Source organism: Ochotona curzoniae, unplaced genomic scaffold (assembly GCF_017591425.1).
Source record: "Ochotona curzoniae isolate NIBS_2020 unplaced genomic scaffold, NIBS_Ocur_1.0 scaffold_274, whole genome shotgun sequence".
In the NCBI taxonomy this organism is placed as follows: domain Eukaryota; kingdom Metazoa; phylum Chordata; class Mammalia; order Lagomorpha; family Ochotonidae; genus Ochotona; species Ochotona curzoniae.
This window is the reverse complement of record NW_024467101.1, coordinates 6,977,466-6,997,253: the sequence shown is the minus strand read 5'-3', so window position 1 is coordinate 6,997,253 and position 19,788 is coordinate 6,977,466. Positions and strand designations below refer to the sequence as shown.

General features: G+C 46.3%; 1 protein-coding gene across 1 annotated transcript; it reads left to right on the top strand.

Moving 5' to 3' along the window:
• Nucleotides 1–489: 489 nt before the first annotated feature.
• Nucleotides 490–19,463, top strand: DRG1 (developmentally regulated GTP binding protein 1). The gene is made up of 9 exons (XM_041003754.1): nucleotides 490–608; nucleotides 2,181–2,304; nucleotides 2,895–3,070; nucleotides 5,754–5,823; nucleotides 11,274–11,443; nucleotides 13,072–13,202; nucleotides 14,498–14,665; nucleotides 14,914–15,036; nucleotides 19,148–19,463. Exons 1-9 carry the CDS (start codon nucleotides 567–569, stop codon nucleotides 19,245–19,247), a joined length of 1,104 nt encoding a protein of 367 aa, XP_040859688.1. The 5' UTR covers nucleotides 490–566; the 3' UTR covers nucleotides 19,248–19,463.
• Nucleotides 19,464–19,788: the final 325 nt, after the last annotated feature.

The window sequence follows — 19,788 nt, the reverse complement described above, 5'->3', positions numbered from 1 at the left end:
GCCGTTAGGGCGTCTCTCTGGGCTGGTGGTGCAGGGGTGGGGTAGCAGGGCCCCCGGGAGGACTACAGGGTGGAGGGCATGCAAGCGCTGGGCTGCGGGTGGAGGGGTGCAGGTCCGGCGGGTGGAGGGCGTGCAAGCGCTGGGCCGGGGTGTGGGGGTTGCAGGGCCGGCGGGGGCGGGGCCGGGCTGTGCGCGCGCGACCCTCCGGCGCGCTCGGGTCTGGTCCGGCCGGGGGTGGCCTCTCTGGCCCCCGGCTCCCGCGCGGGCTCTATGACACCCGCACGGGCTCGCGGGACGGCGAGGGGTGGGGCCGAGCGAGGGGCGGGGCCGTGCTGGGTTCCACCCCCTACACACACATACACCACGTACGTACTGTACGTCACGGCGGCCGGGGGGCGGTGCGTGGGGGGGCGGGCGGAAAAAGGCGGAGATTCTCTCGCGAGATTCTATAATACGAACGCCGCGCGCCTGCGCCCTGGCCGGAGAGGCGAGCGGTGGCGGCTGCGGTGCCGGCGGTTGTGTGAGGAGAGTCGACCGAGGCCGTGTGGAGGCCCGAACCCGCCACCATGAGCAGCACCCTAGCCAAGATCGCCGAGATCGAAGCTGAGGTGATAACGGGCGGCAGCTGGCGAGTCGGAGCGCGTCCTTGTGTTTTTTTCTTCCCCCGTCAGGGTTCCCGGGAGCGTCCCTTCTTTCCCTGTTCCACAGTCCTCGGCAGGCTCGCCTGAGCTCCGGGACTCGTCGTCGTTTTCGCGCGCGCGTTTCCTCCCTTCCTCCTCCTCCTCGCTTGTGTTTCGGGCCGGCGTCCACACCCGCGTTCCTCAATTTCCCTCAGCTGCGGCTCGCCTCCCGCGCCCCTCGTACACCACGGACAGCCCCTTGGCCTCTGCTCCGCTCGCACACGGGGCTTCCAGGGGGTCCGCGCCCCCCAGGCCTCACCCTGTGTTTGGTTCCTACCCACCAGCTTGAGATGGCTTCTTTCCCTTGTTTTTATTATTTTTACCCCCTCCCTTCTTGGTCGTCTTTTCTCTGAACGATACCTAAATCTTGTCCTAGTTCATGTTCTGGTTAAGGATTTTTTTCCTCGTTGTCCCTTGTTTTTCACGGTATGCTTTCTGCAGTCAGTTGGTCTGTGTGGTAGGAGTTGCTTGACAGCTGCGTCGCGTGTGATTTCTGGGGCATGAGATGACCGGCTCTTATTCAAGGACAGTCAGGTGGGGACATGATAGATACGAGCAGGGACACCAACAGGTGGGCTTTGGGCTGACCTGGCGGCTTCATTGGGGTCATCCGCATCTCCTTGCTGCTCTTTGGGCCTCAGTTGTTTTGGCTGTTGTAATAGGGAAATGAGCCAATGGTGGAGAAAGTATTCTTGCCTTTTTACCCTTAGATGGGGTATGGAAATTACCTTCAGAGCTGGCAAAAGGGAAAGAAAAAATTTTTTAAAGTTTATGCATTTTGGGCCCGGCGCGGTGGCGCAGTGGTTAAGGTCCTTGCCTTGCATGCCCGGGATCCCAGATGGGCGCCGGTTCTATCCCTGGCAGCCCCTCTTCCCTTCCAGCTCCCTGCCTGTGGCCTGGGAAAGCAGTCGAGGACGGCCCAAAGCTTTGGGACCCTGCACCCGTGTGGGAGACCTGGAAGAGGCTCCTGGCTTCAGATCGGCATAGCATCGGCCGTTGCGCTCACTTGGGGAGTGAATCATCGGATGGAGGATCTTCCTCTCTGTCACTCCTCTCTGTATATCCACCTTTCCAATAAAAAAATAATAAAAATAAATCTTTTAAAAAAAAGTTTATGCATTTTTATTGGAAAGAGAGATCTACAGAGAGAGGAGAGACTGAGATCTTTCATCTGTTGGTTCACGCCCAAATGGTTGCAGTGGCTGCATTGGCTGGGAACTGAGCCCATTCCAAGCCAGAAGCCAAGAACTTCTTCCAGGACTCCTAGGTGGGTGCAGGGTCCTGAGGACTTGAGCCATCCTCTACTGCTTTCCCAGGCCACAGGCAGAGCTGGGAGCTGGATGGGAAGTGGAGCAGCCGGGACACAAATCAATGCCCATATGGGAGGCTGGAGCTTGGAGATGGAGGATTAGTCAGTTAAGCCACCGTGCCAGCCCTGTTCTGAAAATTGTACCCTGTGGGAACTGCTTGTGATGCAGGGCTGTGATTCTTCCCTCACAGATGGCTCGGACTCAGAAGAACAAGGCCACAGCACACCATCTTGGGTTGCTGAAGGCTCGCCTTGCCAAGCTTCGCCGAGAGCTCATTACTCCAAAAGGTGGAGGAGGTGGTGGACCGGGAGAAGGTTTGTGTTTTTCTTTGGTTGTAATTTTTGGTGATAATTTCTGTGAAAATAATACGTACATGTGGTTTAAAACTTGTTACTGCTTTTGTATCCAAGTAGTCTTGTATTTCCTAAGCCTGAATCTTGAATTGATTCTGCTGGTTCCTTAGGAAATGAGTAGGGTCTACATGAAGTATGAGTGTGTTGTGCGCTGATCCAAACAGATTTATATTATCTAACACAAATAGGAAAATTTGCTGCCAGGATTAGAACAAGTGCCCATATGGGATCCCTGCATGTGCAAGGTGAGGGCTTTAGTAGCTAGGCTACCATGCTGGGCCCAGGAGTGCAGTTTTTATGTTAATTACTGCCCTGAATGTTATGAGTTCTTGTGAGGGAACATTGTATATTTTAGTTCTGCTTTACAGCTAAGCCATTAAAAGTGTGTGAAGTAGGGCCTAGAGGGTAGGCAATGGAAAAGTGAGACATTGGAGTGAGTTTTAACATGGCTGTGAATAAACTGTTCTCTTTTTTTATTATTATTATATTTTTCTTTTTTTTTTTTTTTTAATTTTTTGTAACTCTTCTCTTTTTAATGTTTGTTGTTTTAGGTTTTGATGTGGCCAAGACAGGCGATGCTCGGATCGGGTTTGTGGGTTTTCCGTCTGTGGGCAAGTCAACGTTGCTCAGTAACCTGGCAGGGGTGTATTCTGAGGTGGCAGCCTATGAGTTCACTACTCTCACCACTGTGCCTGGTGTCATCAGATACAAGGGTGCCAAGATCCAGGTGAGTCCGAGTGCAGTGAGAACTGCAGGCCAAGAATGGGAACAGTGTGTTCTCATGTTCATTTCAGAGCCCTTTGGGAACTCACTTCATCCTAGGTGTGATCTTTAATCTACAGACTCTGACTGCCTGGCAGCATGTAAGTAAAAATAATACAGTGGGGTGCAGTAACTGCCTGTGAAAGTGGAAGGAAGAGAGGGAGATGAGGGAAGAAGGTGTGGTAAGACACAGAAGGGTTTGTGTAGAAAGTGACATTGGAGGTGGGTCTTCAAGTAGAATTTTACCAGGCATAAAAAAGAAAAGGAAAAATATATTATATTTAGATAGAAGAGCCTGGAGTGGTGGAAAATAGGTTAGAGCTGGATTTTACAGGGCCTTGTATACTTGCTGGGGGAATTAGATTTTATCTAATAGAAAACCAGAAACGATCAGAAACATTTTAATAAGTAAATACTATGATCAGATTTTTTTTAAGATTTTTTTTTTTTTAAATTAGTAATGCAAATTTACAAAGAGAAGGACAGACAGAAATATCTCTCATCTGCTGGTTCAAACCCCAAGAGGCCATAATGGCTGGAGCTGGGCCGATCTGAAGGCAGGCGCCAGGAACTTCTTCTGGGTCTCCCATATGGTTGCAGGGTTCCGAGGCTTAAGGCCAACATCAACTGCTTTCCCAGGCCACAAGCAGAGCAGGGAGATGAATGGCAAGTGGAGCAGCAGGGACATGAACTGGCACTCATATTGAGATCCCAACACATGCAAGGCGAGGACTTTAACCATTAGGCTGTTGTGCTGGGCCCAGATTTTTTTTTTAAGATTTATTTTATTGGAAAGTTAGATTTACAGAGAGAAAGAGAAACAGAAAGATCTGCACACTGGTTCACTTCCCAGGTGGCTGCAGTGGCTGGAACTGAGCTGATCCGAAGCCAGGAGTCGAGAGCCACTTCCAGGTCTCCCACGCGGGTGCAGGGTCCCAGGGCTTGGACCATCTTTGACTGCTCTACCAGGCCACACGCAGGGAGCTGGAAGGGAAGTGGAGCAGTTGGGACACTAAATGGTACCCATACAGGAATCTTGGCACATGTAAGGTGAAGTTCTAGCTACTAGGTTATTGCACTAGGCCTAATCAAATATTTTTCAAAAGGCCAGGCCTCTCTGAGACCTAATGAAGCCAGTGTGCTAGAATGTTCTTACATAGAAGATAGGTTTCTGTGTGAGAGCTCACTGTGCATGTGGGAGAAGGTACATAAGAGTGCACATTTGAATCTTTATTGGCCATTTCCATTTTCTTCTGATTTCACGGCACTCTTAGTGTCTCAGCCATTGTTTTATGATAACATTGCTGTAATTTTTTATGGTGTCTCTACCCCAAAGTCCACCCCTGGTGGTTTTATGGGTTAGTTAGGTACAGACAATAAAGTGTGTTTTTCGCAGAAACGGTTACTTGCCAGTAGGACGTTGTCATCTATTGAGGACCACAGCATTCCTCAACTTTGGAACCAGAAAGGATATTACTACATTTGTTCCTTTCTTCCAAGCATTGACTTTTGCATGGTACTTATTTTTTCTCATAGCAGCTGCTGGATCCCAGGGTGTACCTGGAGAAATTGGAAACAGAGTAGCCAGGGCTACCAAAGTCAGGGGGAGACAAGCCTGGATCAGTTACATCAGATCCAAATCTTATGGAAGCGGAGTTTTTCAGCTGTTGCTATGGTAAAAAGTAAGTACCATGCAAGAAAACTTAGGAAGTGAATGTGTTGCGGGAGTTAAATCTAGGTGCTCTGAGATGGGGCACAGGTTTCCTAACCAGTGTCTTAACTGCTCTGCCAAATACCCACCTCCGAAGTGTGAACTACAAGAAGACAAGCTTTATGTGGAGAAATGCACAGACATCATCTTAACAAATGAGCAGAGGTTGCTGTCACCAGTCAGATTTGTAACTGAACCCCAGGGCACTGACTGAAATGTACACAACATCACATCTTGCAGAAATACTTCATACCTGAGTCTAGTCGTGGAAGAACTTCAGACCAACCTAAGCTGAGAGGCATTTTGTAAAACAGCCCCTAGTGCCCTGAGGAGTGTGAACAAGTGTAAGAGGTGGCAGAAGAGGAGGGTGATCCCATGTTGTGTGTGTTTACATTTGTATACATTGTGTGCAAATTTGAATATATACACTGTGTGTATATCTACTCCAGATACAGGATTTTAGAACAGAGATCATTGGAAAAATGGGTAAAAGCTCAAATAGATCAGCAGTTTAGTGAATATTATTGTACCAGTGTTACTCTATCCCTGGTAATTATGTTTATGTAACGAAAGTGATATGAGAAACTGTAATGTTTTTGTGACTCTTCTGGAAATCTCAAGTTAGTGCAAAATATAATACAAAATGGGAGAATCAAACATGTGTAATGTCGGAATAATGATGCTGGGAGCAGGCTGGGTCTGGATCTCTGCAGTTATGCTGAGGTTCTGGTCCCATAGATCTTGGGTGTTTAGGTATTGCGTGTGAAAGGCTTGTCTGCAGCTGACCAGAGGGATACTCACCATTGGCTTACAAATAAGATTGGATTGGAGTCTCTCACATTTTGGATCGCAGAAGAAAAATAAAACATTTCGTTTGGTATGTTCACATTCATCCATGCCTTTCTCTTTCCTCTCCTTCCGCATCCATAATCTTCAGCTGCTGGATCTCCCTGGAATCATTGAAGGTGCCAAGGACGGGAAAGGGAGAGGCCGGCAAGTCATTGCAGGTGAGGGAGTGGTCTGGCTTTCCCCTTTGGAGAAGGTTCTGGAGATTGTGTCACAGTGATAGGGAGCGCTTCACCTGACTTCTCTGTAGCAGTGTTGCCCTTGGAGATAGCCCAGGCAGCGGTGGACCAGACCTCCTAGGAGACCCTAGAATGGGAGAGGTGGAATGCTGTGTGTGGTGTTGTGCTGCATTGTCGGTGCCAGGTTCAGAACTAGAACTGTGGTGTCCTGACGGTCAGCCTATTCCTTTCCTTTGTTTCTTTTTTAGAGCAAAATATTATAAAAGGTTAGTCATAAATTCTAGTGGTCTGCTGTGTCGCCTCCCCATTGCCTCCAGTGTTGCTCTCTGTTGTCAACTGCGCCTTCAGCTATCCCTCCTGCCGCCTTCAGAGCTTTGAAATGCTCTGCATGTATTGCCAACTTGTGATTACTTAATTACTTAATTTTTGCTATTTTTTTCATTTCTTGTTATGAAAAAGAATTCTTCTTTCAAAGAAGTTATTTCATGATTTTGAGTTAACTATCACGGTTTACATTATTTAAATGCTGACATAGTAGAATGACTCAATTTTTCTCTTAAAATTTTAAGGTTTCTTTTTTTTTTTAAATTGGAAAGGTGGATCAGATTTACGGAGGTAAGGAGAGACAGAGAAAGATCTTCCATCTGCTTGCTGGTTTGCTGGTCAAATGGCCGCAATGGCCAGAGCTGAGCCAGTCTGAAATCAGGAACCAGGAACCTCCTTTGGGTGCAGGATCCAAGGCTTTAGGCCATCTTCAACTGCTTTCCCAGGCATAAACAGGGAACTGTATGGGAAGTGGAGCTGCTGGGGATGAACCAATGTCCGTATGGGATGTCAGCATTTGCAAGGCAAGGATTTAGTCACTGGGCCACCACGCAAGGCCTGTATATTTGCTTTTGAAGTTTCATGTAAGATTTCCTTGTCTTTTCTGCTTGTCTTTTCTTGTGTGTCAGACCTGGTTTGCTGTATTACATTTTTAGTTCCTTTATCTCCTCAGGACAATTTTTTGAAAGATTTGTTTTTATGTATTTGAACAGAAGAGCCATAGAGAGAGGGAGTCAGATCTTTCCATCCATTGGTCGCTCCCCAGATGACCAGAACTGCTGGGCTGTGGCAGGCTGAGGCCAGGAGCCCATAGTGACATCTGAGTCTCACAGGGATGAAGGGCCCCGAGCACCTGGACCATCTTCCGCTGCTTTCCTAGACACACTAAGCGGGGAGGTGGCTTGGAAGAAGAACAGCAGGACTCCAATCAGTGGTCATGTGGTGTGCTTGTATTAACTCACTGTGCCACATTGCTGGCACATTGCTGCTCCTACCTTATCTGTTTTGAGTGTGAGTCCCTCTTCATGCTGAAAGTTCTTGGATATCTGGTGGTCCTTGATATTCTGCCTTATTTAAGAATGAGGAACATGAGACAGTATTGTATGAATGCAGGTTAAGCCGTCACCTGTGACTCTGCATCCAATAGGAACACCGATTCAATCCCGACTGCTCCATTTCCAATCTAGCTCTTTGCTAATGTGCCTAGAAAAGTAGCTGAAGATGGCCAGGTGCTTTGGCCCCCGCACCCCTGTGGGAGTCCCAGAGCCCTCCTGTCAGGCTGACCCAGCCTTCTTTTGACTGTGTAGACAGTGAATCAGTGGTTGGAAGATATCTCTTGCCTTCCAAATAAAATATATTTTAAAAAAAATTAACTAGGGCAGTGCTGGGCTGTTTTGTGCAGGAATTTGGAGTAATGTTTCAGGCTGTTGCTGTAGATTGACATGCATGCAGTACTTTGGCTTTCTTGAAAGGAGAATTCTGTGTCTATAACAGGTTTTTATGTGTGGCTATTCTGGCGCCAAGGCCTTCCTGGCTTTGTCAAGTATTCTGCTTAGAGGTATGCAGGGGACAGGAAAGGAAGGTGTGGAGACTTCGAGGTGGCTTGCTCTGCAGTCTGTCATGCTATTGTTAAGCTCCTCTCTTGGGTGTGATATGCCCTTGCCTGCCTCGGTTCCTGGCCTTTTTCTCCTTGGTTCCTTTTCTCTCTCTCTTCTTAAAGATTTATTTATTTATTTTTAAAAGATTTACTTATTTTTATTGGAAAGGCAAATAGAGAGGAGGAGTGACAGAGAGGAAGATCTTCTGTCCAGTGGTTCACTCCCCAAGTGACTGCAAAGATCAGTGCTGCAAGGGAGGACTTCAGTCACAAGGCTACTGTGCTGGGCCTAAAATTTATTGATTTTTATTGGAAAGTCACATTTATAGAGAGGAGGAGAGACAGAAATATCTGCTGTTCACTGGTTCACTCACAAAGTAGCTGCAACCACTGGAGCTTAGCTGATCAGGGCCTAGGAGCCTCTTCTGGATCTGCCACGAGGGTGCAGGGTCCCAAGGCTTTGGGTCGGCATCCATTATCTCCCCAGGGCACAAGCAGGGAACTGGGTGGGAAGTGGGGCTGCTGGAATTAGAACCTGCATGCATATGGGATCCCTGTGCTTGTGAGGCGAGGACTTTAGCCTCTAGGCTACTGCTCCAGGCCCCTGGGTATTTAGTTTTTATGTTACTATTAAGACATTGGGTCAGAATGGGATAAATATTCAGTAGGTATGTTTGGGTGATTGGTTTTCCTTAATTAAAAAAAAAAAATATCTTAAACTTGTAGATCTAAAATACACTCCTGACATTGCTACTGACATTTTTGTGTGCATTAGTTTTCTGTAAGCATGAATGTGAATAACACAGAACAGAGAAGAGTAAGATATACATCATGAGCTTTGCTTTGCGCTGTTTGAAGAGATCTTTCCACCCTGTGACTTGAAAATTTATATTCTGCCTTTCTTACTTGGTAATACTAACAATACCCTTGTTTCATTCCCTGGAGACTCCTTATTTGAACCCAAATTATTTTAAATTTTTTACTTTGAATTTTTACAGTCAATTTTTTTTTAGTTATTTTTTAAAAGATTTATTTATTTATTGGAAAGTCAGATAGACAGAGAGGAAGATCTTCCGTCCAATGATTCACTCCCCAAGTGAGCACAACGACCCATGCTATGCCAATCCAGAGCCGGGATCCTGGAAATTCTTCCATGTATCCCACGCGGGTGCAGGGTCCCAAGGCTTTGGGCCGTCCTCTGCTGCTTTCCCAGGCCACAGGCAGGGAGCTGGAAGGGAAGTGGGGCTGCCGGGATAGAACCGGCGCCCATCTGGGATCCCGGGCGTGCAAGGTGAGGACTTTAACCACTGTGCCACCGCGCCGGGCCCCAGATAGAATTTAAAAAAAAAAGATTTATTTTTTTATTGCAAAGTCAGATATATATAGAGAGAGGACGAGGAGTCACAGAGGAAGATCTTCCATCTGATGATTCACTCCCCAAGTGACTGCAACGGCCGGTGTTGTGCTGATCTGAAGCCAGGAGCCAGAAACCACCTCCAGGTTTCCCACATGGGTTCGGGGTCCCAAGGCTTTGGGCTGTTCTCGACTGCTTTCCCAGGCCACAAGCAGGGAGCTGGATGGGAAGTGGAGCTGCCAGGATTAGAACCGGCACCCATATGGGATCCTGGCGCTTTCAAGGCAAGGACTTTAGTTGCTGGGCCACCACACTGGACCCCAAGATAGAACATCTGAAAATTTTAGGATAGACAAGGGTTTCTTAGATGGCATACTGAAATTCTGAACTGTAAAAGAACGCATAGTTCTCATGCTTTCAAAATTAAAAGCTTGCTCTTTGAAAGACAAAATAAGAAGCAAGCCACAAACGTGGGGGATATATACAAATCTATATATATCTATATATATATATATTCTATATATATATATAGATTTGACAACAGATTTGTTTATGGAATATATGTGTAATTTAAAAATATTTGCCTGTTTGAAAGGCAGAATTAGGGAAGGAAGGAGAGAGAAAAAAGGGAGAAATCTTTTGCCTGATAGTTTGTTCCCATCTGGGTCTCCCACATGGTTGGCAAGGACCTAAGTACTTGGGTGGTTTTCTGCTGCTTTCCCAGGTGCATCAGCAGGGAGGTGGACTGGGAATGGAACAGCTGGAGCTGAAAGTGACACCAACATGAGACGCTTGCCTCATGGGCAATGGCTTCATGCATTATGTCACTTGTGGGCACCTTTGGAATACATAAAGAATTGTTACAGTTCACTAATAAGGCAGCCTAGTTAAAAATGGTGTTAAGAGTGAACTCAGAAGGTAAATGAGTGGCCAGTAAGCACCTGAAAAGGTGGCTCGGCGTTCTATGTCATCAGGGAAATGTGACCACAAGGAGATGTTGTCATACTAGGATGGCTAACATTAGGAAAAAGTGACAGCTGCCAGTGTTGTGGAGCAATGTGGCAGCTGCTGATTGAGGTAGAAGATAGTATAGACATTTGAACAATTGTTCAGCAGTTTGTAATGAAATTGTTCAGCAGTTTGTAATGACCTGAATTTACCAAGTGACCTAGCAGCTTCATTGGTATTTGTCCAGGGGAAATGAAAAAATATATATCTGTAGAAAGACTTGTTCATAAATGTTCATAGAAGGTTTATACAAAATACTTCAAAACTGAAAACAACTCAAACATCTATCAAGTGAATGGATATACAAATCATGTATGAAGTGGAATGCCACTGAACTATGTAGATAAATTAATTACAGATACACGTACAACATGCTTAAATGTCACATTACTTCAGAATAAAAGGTTCAGGCACAGGACTGCATTTTTTGGTTTATTTTTAAAGTTGGTTTGTGAGACAGAAAGACACAGCTTCCATCTTGTAGTTTATTCCAAATTCTACAACCAGAGGGATTGAGCTGGGTTTGAAACTAGAATTGGAAAGTGCTATTTAGCTTTTCCACGTGGATGGAGCTCATTTACTTTTGTGATAGCTGTCTCCGTTGAGTCCCTGACTGATGGGGCTGGCACCATAGTGTAGTATGTTAAAACTCTACCTTTGGTGCTGACATCCTGTATAAGTGCTGATTTGAGTCCCAGGTGTTGCACTTCCTATCCAGTTCCCTGCTCGTGGCCTGGGAAAGCAGTGGATGATGTCTCAAAGCCTTGGGAGCCTGCACTTGCTTGGGAGACCTAGAAGAAGCTCCTGTCTTCTGGCTTCGGATTGGTGCAGTTCCCTGTTGTTGCCATTTGGGGAGTGAGCCAGTGGATGGAAGATCTCGGTTTCTCCTCTCTATAAATGTGCATTTCAATAAAAAGAAATCAGTCCTAAAAGAAATTAAGAAACCCCTGGCTGTTGTAGAAATGAACCAGCAGATCGGGGCATCTGTAACTGTCTCTGTCTGCCTTTCAAATTAAATAAACACAAAATTTAAAAGTGTGTAGGAGAATACTCTTATGTGAATATTTAGGTTAATTATAGCTTCCTTCCACTTAGTTTGAAGATGTTCGGTTGTGTGTATGTATGCACATGTGTGTTTTTATTCTTCAGTGGCCAGAACCTGTAACTTGATCCTCATCGTTCTGGATGTCCTGAAACCCTTGGGGCATAAGAAGATAATTGAAAACGAGCTGGAAGGCTTTGGCATTCGTTTGAACAGCAAACCTCCCAACATTGGCTTCAAGAAGAAGGACAAAGGAGGCATTAATCTCACAGCTACTGTGAGTTGGACAGGTGACACTGGGCAGGCCACTGCCAATCGGCATCGGCATGGAGAGGTCTCTGGCTTTGCCCTGAAGTAATTGAGATAACACAGTGCCTTTGTGCTGACTGACAAACATTTTAAGATTCGGATAGGAATTATTTTCACATTTACCTTTGCAACTTCATTCCTTCTTTGGACTTATCTCTTTGTGGGTGTACAGGAGTATGGACCAGTCTTAGTTTTGCATGAAGTAGATGTTTGCCAATATGTTGTATTTGCATTCATTTAAGAATGGTAGAATATCTGCTTTAGACCAAACACATTGTTTTAGGTTCTTGGTGGTGGCAGGAATGGACATGGAAAAGGAAACAAAATAGACAAAAACTCATGCCTTTAAGTTCTAATTTTGTAATGTAGCAAACCAAATTAATTGAAAAATATACAGTGTACCAGATAATGATAATTCCATAAACAAAAGTGAAGTAGGAGAAAAGGGGGCTGGAGAGTGGACAGGGGCTTGCAGGGAGGCCTTCCCTGAGCTGACATGAAGGTGTGACCCAAGTACATCTTTGTAGAAAGAACGTCCAGGGGCAGTGGCCCCTGAGGTGGAGCAGGTCAGGGAACAGTGAAGAAGAGGGTCACAAATGCTTTCACTTGCAGGAACTTGGGAGCTCTTGGTTGTGACCTACAGTGTAAACATGGTTTGATTTGGCTTTAAGTGGAAGCATTCTGTCTGTTGCATTGGAAATAGACTGCAGTAGTTGAGGAGCAGATGCAGAGGAAGTCTTGTAAGAGATTATCGCCATCATCTTCTTGGTGATTGTTAGCCCAGGGTTGTAGCAGTGGACTAGTTAGTAGGGATGATAGCTGGATTGGTTATGTGATGTGGGAAACAGTCAGAGATGACAGTGAGTTTGTTTTTTCATTTAGAATTTTATGAGGTTTCTAAAGAAGTATAAATAAATAGAAAAGAGGTTCAGAAAACTAAGACATTTTGGGAGAGTTTGGAATCTTGGAAACAAATGAAGAAAATGTCTTAAATAGGAGTGATTATATTTTCGAAATGTTGATGCTTTTTTTTTTAATGAAGGTTTTTAAATTTGTATTTGAGAGGCCTAAAGCCTAAACAAAGAAGAGAAAGATCTCCCATCTGCTTGCTGGTTCACTGTCAAGGACAGCCAAACTGTTTGTTTATTTATTTGGGAAGGCCGATATGAGAAGGAGAGACAGAGAGGAAGATCTGTCCTGTGATTCACTCCCCAAGTGACTGCAATGGACGGAGCTGAGCCAGTCCGAAGCCAGGAGCCAGGAGTTTGTTTTAGGTCTCACACACAGGTCTAGGGTCCCAAGGCTTTGGTCCTTGACTGCTTTCCCAGGCCACAAGCAGGGAGCTGGATGGGAAGTGGAGCTGCTGGGATTAGAACTGGTGCCCATATGGGATCCCGGCCTGTTTAAGACAAGGACTTTAGCTGCTAGGCCATTGCACGGGGCCCAGATTTGACATTTTGTTTATTTCCTGCTAAAAATCTGTTACTCTTCACCCAGAGTAATGAGCTTGCTACTGGACTAGGTGTTGGGTGGAGGAAACTTCCTGTGGGTGTCCTGCTGTGCTGTGCTCAGTGCTTGTCTGCTGTGCCCACACAGTGTCCACAGAGTGAACTGGATGCTGAAACCGTGAAGAGCATTCTAGCTGAGTACAAGATCCACAACGCCGATGTGACCCTGCGCAGTGATGCCACGGCGGATGACCTCATCGACGTGGTGGAAGGAAACAGGTGTGTGAGCTCACTGATCTTGGGCCGTCCTTGACTGCTACCCTGGGCCATAAGCAGAGAGTTGGATGGGAAGCGGGCTGCTAGCATTAGAACTGGCACCCATATGGGATCCCGGTGTGTGCAAGGTGAGGACTTCAGCCGCCAGGCTACCTCACCAAGCCCTGTCCTGTACAATTTCTTTGCAGAAATTTCTGAGAGGTAAATTCTCTTGCCCCAGGGTATAGGTGTAGAAAATGAGAGTTGGGATTTTTTTTTTAAGATATACTTAATTTTTTGGTGGAAAGTGAGATTTACAGAGAGGACAGAAAGATCTTCCATCCGCTGGTTCACTCTCCAAGTGGCCACAATGGACAGAGCTGAGCTGATCTGAAGCCAGGAGCCTCCTCTGGATCTCCCATACCAGTACAGGGTCCCAAGGCCTTGGCAATCCTCAACTGCCTTCCCAGGCCTCAAGCAGGGAGGTGGAAGGCAAGTGGAGCAGCTGGGATACAAACCGGCGCCCTTATGGGATGCTGGATTGCACCGGGTGCATCCCAGATATTTGAAATATCGTCTAGCAGGTAGCTGGATGCATTTGTGACATAGCTAGTAAAGCCACCTCCTATATGTATGCTGATTCCTATCCTAGCTGACCCTCTAATCATCAGTCTCTGTTCTGTTGCCCCTGGGAAAGCAGCAGAAGGTGACCGAAGTCTTGGATCCTGTTACCCACATGGTAGACCTGGATGGAGTTTTGGCTCCTGGCTTCTGCCATTGCAACCATTTGGGGAGTGAACCAGCAGATAGAAGATCTTTATCTTTCCCTCTCTCTTTGTAACCTTGCCTTTCAAGTAAATCATCGGCTTGACCGGTTGCACAATAACACAGGCCTCAGTTTACTTTCCAAATGTCCACAAAAGCCAGATCTTGACCAGGCGGAAGTTGAGAGCCAGGCAGTCTTTAGTCCTTCCTAGTCTTGCATGGGTGTCAGGGCTTCCGAGTTGGGCCATCTTGCGCTGCCTTCCCAAGTGCATTTGCAGGAAGCTGTGTCTGAGCAGAGCATGGCAACCAGGACTCACACTGACCCTGAGATCTATGTGGGAAGCTGCTGTTGCAAGTGGTAACTTAACCCCCTGTGCCACGGTGCTGGAAGGGCCCAAGTTAGGAAAGCTGTTTTTTTCTAGCGGTGTTGCTGATTTGTGGCCTGCGTTCCCTCCCTGTTGAGAGCCTGATTGGGGGTCCTGGGAGAAGGGGGTGCTCCTGAGACTGACAGTTTTGTTAGCAGCTGCAAGCCAGTGCCCTCTGTTTCTTCTTAGAGTTTACATCCCTTGTATCTACGTTTTGAATAAGATTGATCAGATCTCCATTGAGGAACTGGATATCATCTACAAGGTGCCTCACTGTGTCCCCATCTCTGCCCATCACCGCTGGAACTTTGATGACCTGTTGGAAAAGATCTGGGACTATCTGAAACTAGTGAGGATGTAAGTCCTTGTGTGGGGTCAAGTTACCGGGAGAAGAAAATCTGATTGTTAAAATGATATCCTCGGGCAATTGTTAACAAGATCTTTTGCGATTTAAGTAAGTTGTTTCATTCTACAAAGTCATATGAGGTCACGCTTCCTCAGTTTGGAAGTTACCCTGGGTGATGGCAGAGGTGCTGGAGGGTTGGTTCATGCCCAACCTGTGCCACATTTTGAGTGGGTGCAACCCTCATCTCCCTCTCTTGCAGCTACACCAAACCCAAAGGCCAGTTACCGGATTACACGTCCCCGGTGGTGCTGCCGTACTCCAGGACCACGGTGGAGGATTTCTGCATGAAGATTCACAAGAATCTCATCAAAGAGTTTAAATAGTAAGTGTCGGGGCTCTTTTGTGCCTTCTGTGCCTTGTGAGTAACTGAGGTGTTTTTTTTTTTTTTTTTTTATGATCTTTACATAGTTGATTTGGGCACAAAGGGTCAAGGGCTATATGAAAGTGGGTAGGACCATTGTATCCACATTCTCTTTTTTTCCTTCCTGTATTTGGGGGAAGGGGGGAGGTAAAAGGAGAAGCCACATCCAGCCTCCCATTTATCCCTGGGTCCCTGGTGTGGGGCATGCTCTGAGGGCTCTGCCCATTTGGTTTCATAGTTTAGCAGTTCTGAATTGCTGCCAGTCTCACCACTCCAAACATGGTGAAATTTCTCCAGAATCCACTGGCTGACAGTCCAACTTAGAGTCTTTGTGTGCTCAAATTTTCACTGCTAACACTTGGCTAGGGTAGCTGATCAATTTGTTCTGTCCTTTGTCATGGTACCTAGTGCCCTTTGTGGGCTCTGATGTGCTGCCATATCTTCCATGTGTGCCTGGATATGCTGTCCACTGTGAGTTCGTCTTGGGGTTTATGTCAGAGACCAGGAGGAGGCAGCTGTGTGCGGGGGGGCTTGCGTGGCTGAGACCCAGCTGGTTCTTGTGGCACCTTGTCATCAGAGCAGGCAGGGCTCTTGGGGGTTAGAGAGCCCCCCGAATTTCCACCACTAGTTCATCTGTGCAGCAAACACAAATAGGAACCCCTGCCAGGGTTCTACTGACCTCCACGGGGCACAGCCTCCAAAATGTAAGCTTTGGACAAACTCCTTGAGAGGCTGAACATTTTTAAGATTTTTTAAAAAAACCATTTCAGTTTACAGAAAAGTGGCAATAAGTAAATAAGTAAAACAAGAATTCACTGTTATCCCCATCATTCCAGTTTGTGTAACAGTAATAGCTCTCATTAGAATGTTACAGTGATCCAGAACAGGAAATGTTCTGTGGCGTTATATTCTGTTACTATCAGTTCTTACTTGAATGCTATACTGTTTCTGCCAGTTCCTTGTCTGTGTTCCAGGAACATACATGGCCTGTAGTTGTTAGCCTTCCAGTTCTTGTCTCCAACAGATAGTTCATTAGACTGTCACTTTTTGTGATGACCCTGATGCTTTCATTTTATTATTTTTAAAGGGTTTTTTTTTTCCAGAACTTTTTTTTTTTGCTAAGGCAAAATTTCTTCTGTTTTCTGGTTTACTTCCCAAGTGGTTGCAATGGCTGGAGCTGAGCCAATAGGAAGCCAGGAGCTTCTTCTGGGTCTCCCCCGTGGGTGCAGGGTCCCAAGGCTTTGGGCCGTCCTCTATTGCTTTCCCAGGCCACAAGCAGGGAGCTGGATGGGAAGTGGAGCTGCTGCGATATGAAACAGTGCTTATATGGGATCCTGGTGCATGCAAGGCAAGGCCTTTAGTTGCTAGGCTGCCATACCGGGCCCTTTTGGTGTTCTTTTTGATAGTTTTGAAAGAATTTCTTCCTTTTATTTCTTTAATTAATACTTGTGATATTTGGTCTACTTCTGTCCAAACAAACAAAAAAAAAACTGCGTTATTTTGCAAAAAGGCTGATTATTTACATTTGTGAAATTATCACCTTGCACTTAAATATATTCATTTGTTACAGTATTTGAAAATGTTCATTGGAACTGTTTTCAGTGGAGGCTTCTCTCCTTCTGACCCAGCTTCCTGCTACTGTGGGCAGCAGGTAGTGGCCCATGTCCTTAGACCCGTCTCCCATGGGCTCAAGTCTGGCTCAGTTGGCGGCCATTTAGGCATTAAACCAGTGGATGGAAGATTTCTGTTTCTCCCCTGTTTGTATCTCTGCCTTTCAAATAAATAAATAAATCTTTAATAATGTATTAATTTATATTTGTTCCTGATATGTGTTTTAATTTGTATTTGTTCTTGATATCTTGATTTCCAATTGGACTATGCGATTGCAAAGTAGTGCAGTGGTAATGTGATGACAATCTGGCCACGTTGTCTTTTTTTTTTTTTTTTATTGTATTATGTGACACAGTTCAATATAGGCACTGGGATTCCCCCCACCCCTCTCCCAACCCTCCCCCCCATGGTGGGTTCCTCCCTCCTGTTGCACAACCACAGTTCAGGTTTAGTTGAGATTCCTTCATTGCAAGCATACACCAAGCATAGAGTCCAGCATCTCATTGTCCGGTCAAGTTCAGCGGCTTCCTGGGGAGACCCTCCCCGGTCCGAAGGCAGAGCCAACAGAGTAGAATCCTGGTCAATTAAAAGCCCCAACATAACATCAGCAACAATATATAACGTTAACGGATAAATTGACAAAGTATTGAGCAACCGATTTGTCAAAATTGGATGCATGGTCTTAACAACTTCCTGTGACTATTTCAATGACATTTCAACAATTGAGGTGCAAAACAGTTTTAGGAAGGGTGTGCAGAGAAATCTTCCATACCTTGGTGAGGAGTACTTAATCCCCGTGTCCTACCTAGTAAGGTGTGTGTGAGTCCATGCTGACCAAGCCTTCCTTGTTCTTTGCCTATCCTTTCCAGTTTGTGAGTGTGTGTGTGTGTGTGTGTGTGTGTGCGCGTGCGTGTGTGTATTGCGGGGGTGCTCTGGAGCGTCCCTCATGGTCATTGCAAAGAGGGTGGGGACCCGAAGTTGGAGCTAAGTAAGAACCAGAGATAGCTCCTCTCCCTAGTCCTGAAGGGAGTTTACTGTTCTTCTGTTTCTGAAGACCGCTTAGGTTTCCTGATTGTTGTTCCGATGGCCTTGGATCCTATGATGAAGGATTCAGCTTCTTCCATCCCGTGTGGTAGGTCCAAAGGCAGGGGAGGGGATGTCCTCTGAGTTCTCGGCCTCCGAAGGCATTTCAGTCCCCCGTGGTCTCTTTGGCAGTTGGGATGTGGTCCTTGGCGCCGGTATTGACAGCCCTTGGTGGGGATCCGGGAGAATCCAGGTTTGGGATACAAGCCTCCTCCTGTCTACCTGCTCCACTCTGTGGTCCCCCAATGCTCTGTGCACATGACGTCCTGTTAATAGGTTGTCAGGGTCACTCTTGATTCCCCCTATATATCTTTGTAGTTTTACTGTTGTCTAATGTTGTCTTGAATCTATTGTCTACAAGTTACCTGTTATGTGCCTGAGAGGTTACACTACACAGCTTCCTCACACATTCACAGGAGATGGAAGGTTTCTTTGCTCTCCTGCCCCATTTCTGAGTAGTAAAAGGTTTTGAAAATATATTTGGTTATACAATTTTAAAAACACATGGGTTGAGGCCAAATTAGGCAGAGGTCCATTGGGGGAGATTTACATCATTGGGAATCTTTAGGGTTGATTCATGTACCCAAAGCCCTGAGGGTTCATCATGGAGCTTTCTAAGCAGCAATCATAGAAACCAAATCCCAGAGCTCCTTGGCCTGTGGGTGGTAGGCAGAGCCTACCGCCAAATGGCGTACTGGCCACCCGATACCGGCTCCAGATGCGCATGGTAGTGGCCGCATGCAATCCAGGCATGGGACGCTACTTGTCCCGGGGCCTTCCAGCCCCATCACGTTGTCTTTTTGCACCTTGTTATATAGATCTTCAGCTGTGGGTGGCAGGTCAGTGTTTCACTGACAGCTTTCCATCACAGAACATATTGTTCATTTTGGAGTCCTGTGGATGTAAATTACCATCATATCTTTTAAGAATTCAGGAAGGTTTATCAGTTCTGTTTGCTGATGGGAGGGAGGTTTTTCCTCACATGGGAGATATTGTCAGCACCCACTGATGCTTCAGTAGACCCACCAATTACAGGTCTTCCCAGCTGTATGACGGACGCTCAGTAACGCCACCAAGCAATCTCAGTCTGGATTTTTCAAGATACTTCTCAGTAATAGTTCCATGCTTTGGATTTCATAAATCCTTTAAATTTCAAACTAGTCTCTTCCCATTACCTCTGACTTTGCTAAATGAACTGACGAAAACCATGGAAGTTCTATAAAGTCACTGTGACCTTGTGTGCTGGCCAAGAGCAGCCTGGAGTGCAGCCTGGGCTGGGGAGAGGGCATTCAGCTTTTACAGTTCCATGTCTCCTGGAGCTGGGCTGCCCAATGAGCAGGGCCCAGGCACTGACTACTCTTCTTTCCCTCCCGTACAGCGCGCTGGTCTGGGGACTCTCTGTGAAGCACAATCCTCAGAAAGTGGGCAAAGACCATACGTTGGAGGATGAGGATGTCATTCAGATTGTGAAGAAGTGAAACCTTTCCTTCCCCTATCTACTGAGATGGCCACGACAGCCCTCGCCACGAGCACACCGCCTTGTTCCAGCCCCTGGTGGCACTGGGAGTTGCCACTGGATTGATTAGGACTTGGGAGGGAGGTGAAGGCTCCCAAACTACCTTCACTGGTCTTCTCCTGGTGTCACTTCGTATGTTGAACGGCATAAAAGATCTAGCAGGCCTGTTGGCCTCTTGCAATTGATGTGTCATAAGCAGAATTTGTTGTGGCATGAGCTGAATGAGGAAGAGTATGGACAGTGAGGCACATGCTAGAGGGATACTTGGTAATTTGGTCTCGAATGTAAAGTGACTGAAAGTATGACTTGCAGTATCTTAGTGGATGTTTATTTTCTGAAGATTTATTTACTTGAAAATTAAGAATTAAGAGAGCTTCCATCAGCTGGTTCACTCCCCAAGTGGCTGTGATGGCCATTACTGGGTTGGGCTGGCCAGAAGCCAGGAGATTCTTCTGAGTCTTCCATGTGGTTAACAGGGGCCTAAACACTTGACATATTTTCCA

What these genes read in the sequence shown, in the direction of transcription:
- DRG1 (XM_041003754.1), top strand. Translation starts at nt 567, where the DNA reads ATGAGCAGCACCCTAGCCAAGATCGCCGAGATCGAAGCTGAG. An exon ending in ACAAGGGTGCCAAGATCCAG is followed by an intron (nt 3,071 to 5,753) that starts GTGAGTCCGAGT and finishes CATAATCTTCAG; the next exon opens with CTGCTGGATCTCCCTGGAAT. An exon ending in GCATTAATCTCACAGCTACT is followed by an intron (nt 11,444 to 13,071) that starts GTGAGTTGGACA and finishes GTGCCCACACAG; the next exon opens with TGTCCACAGAGTGAACTGGA.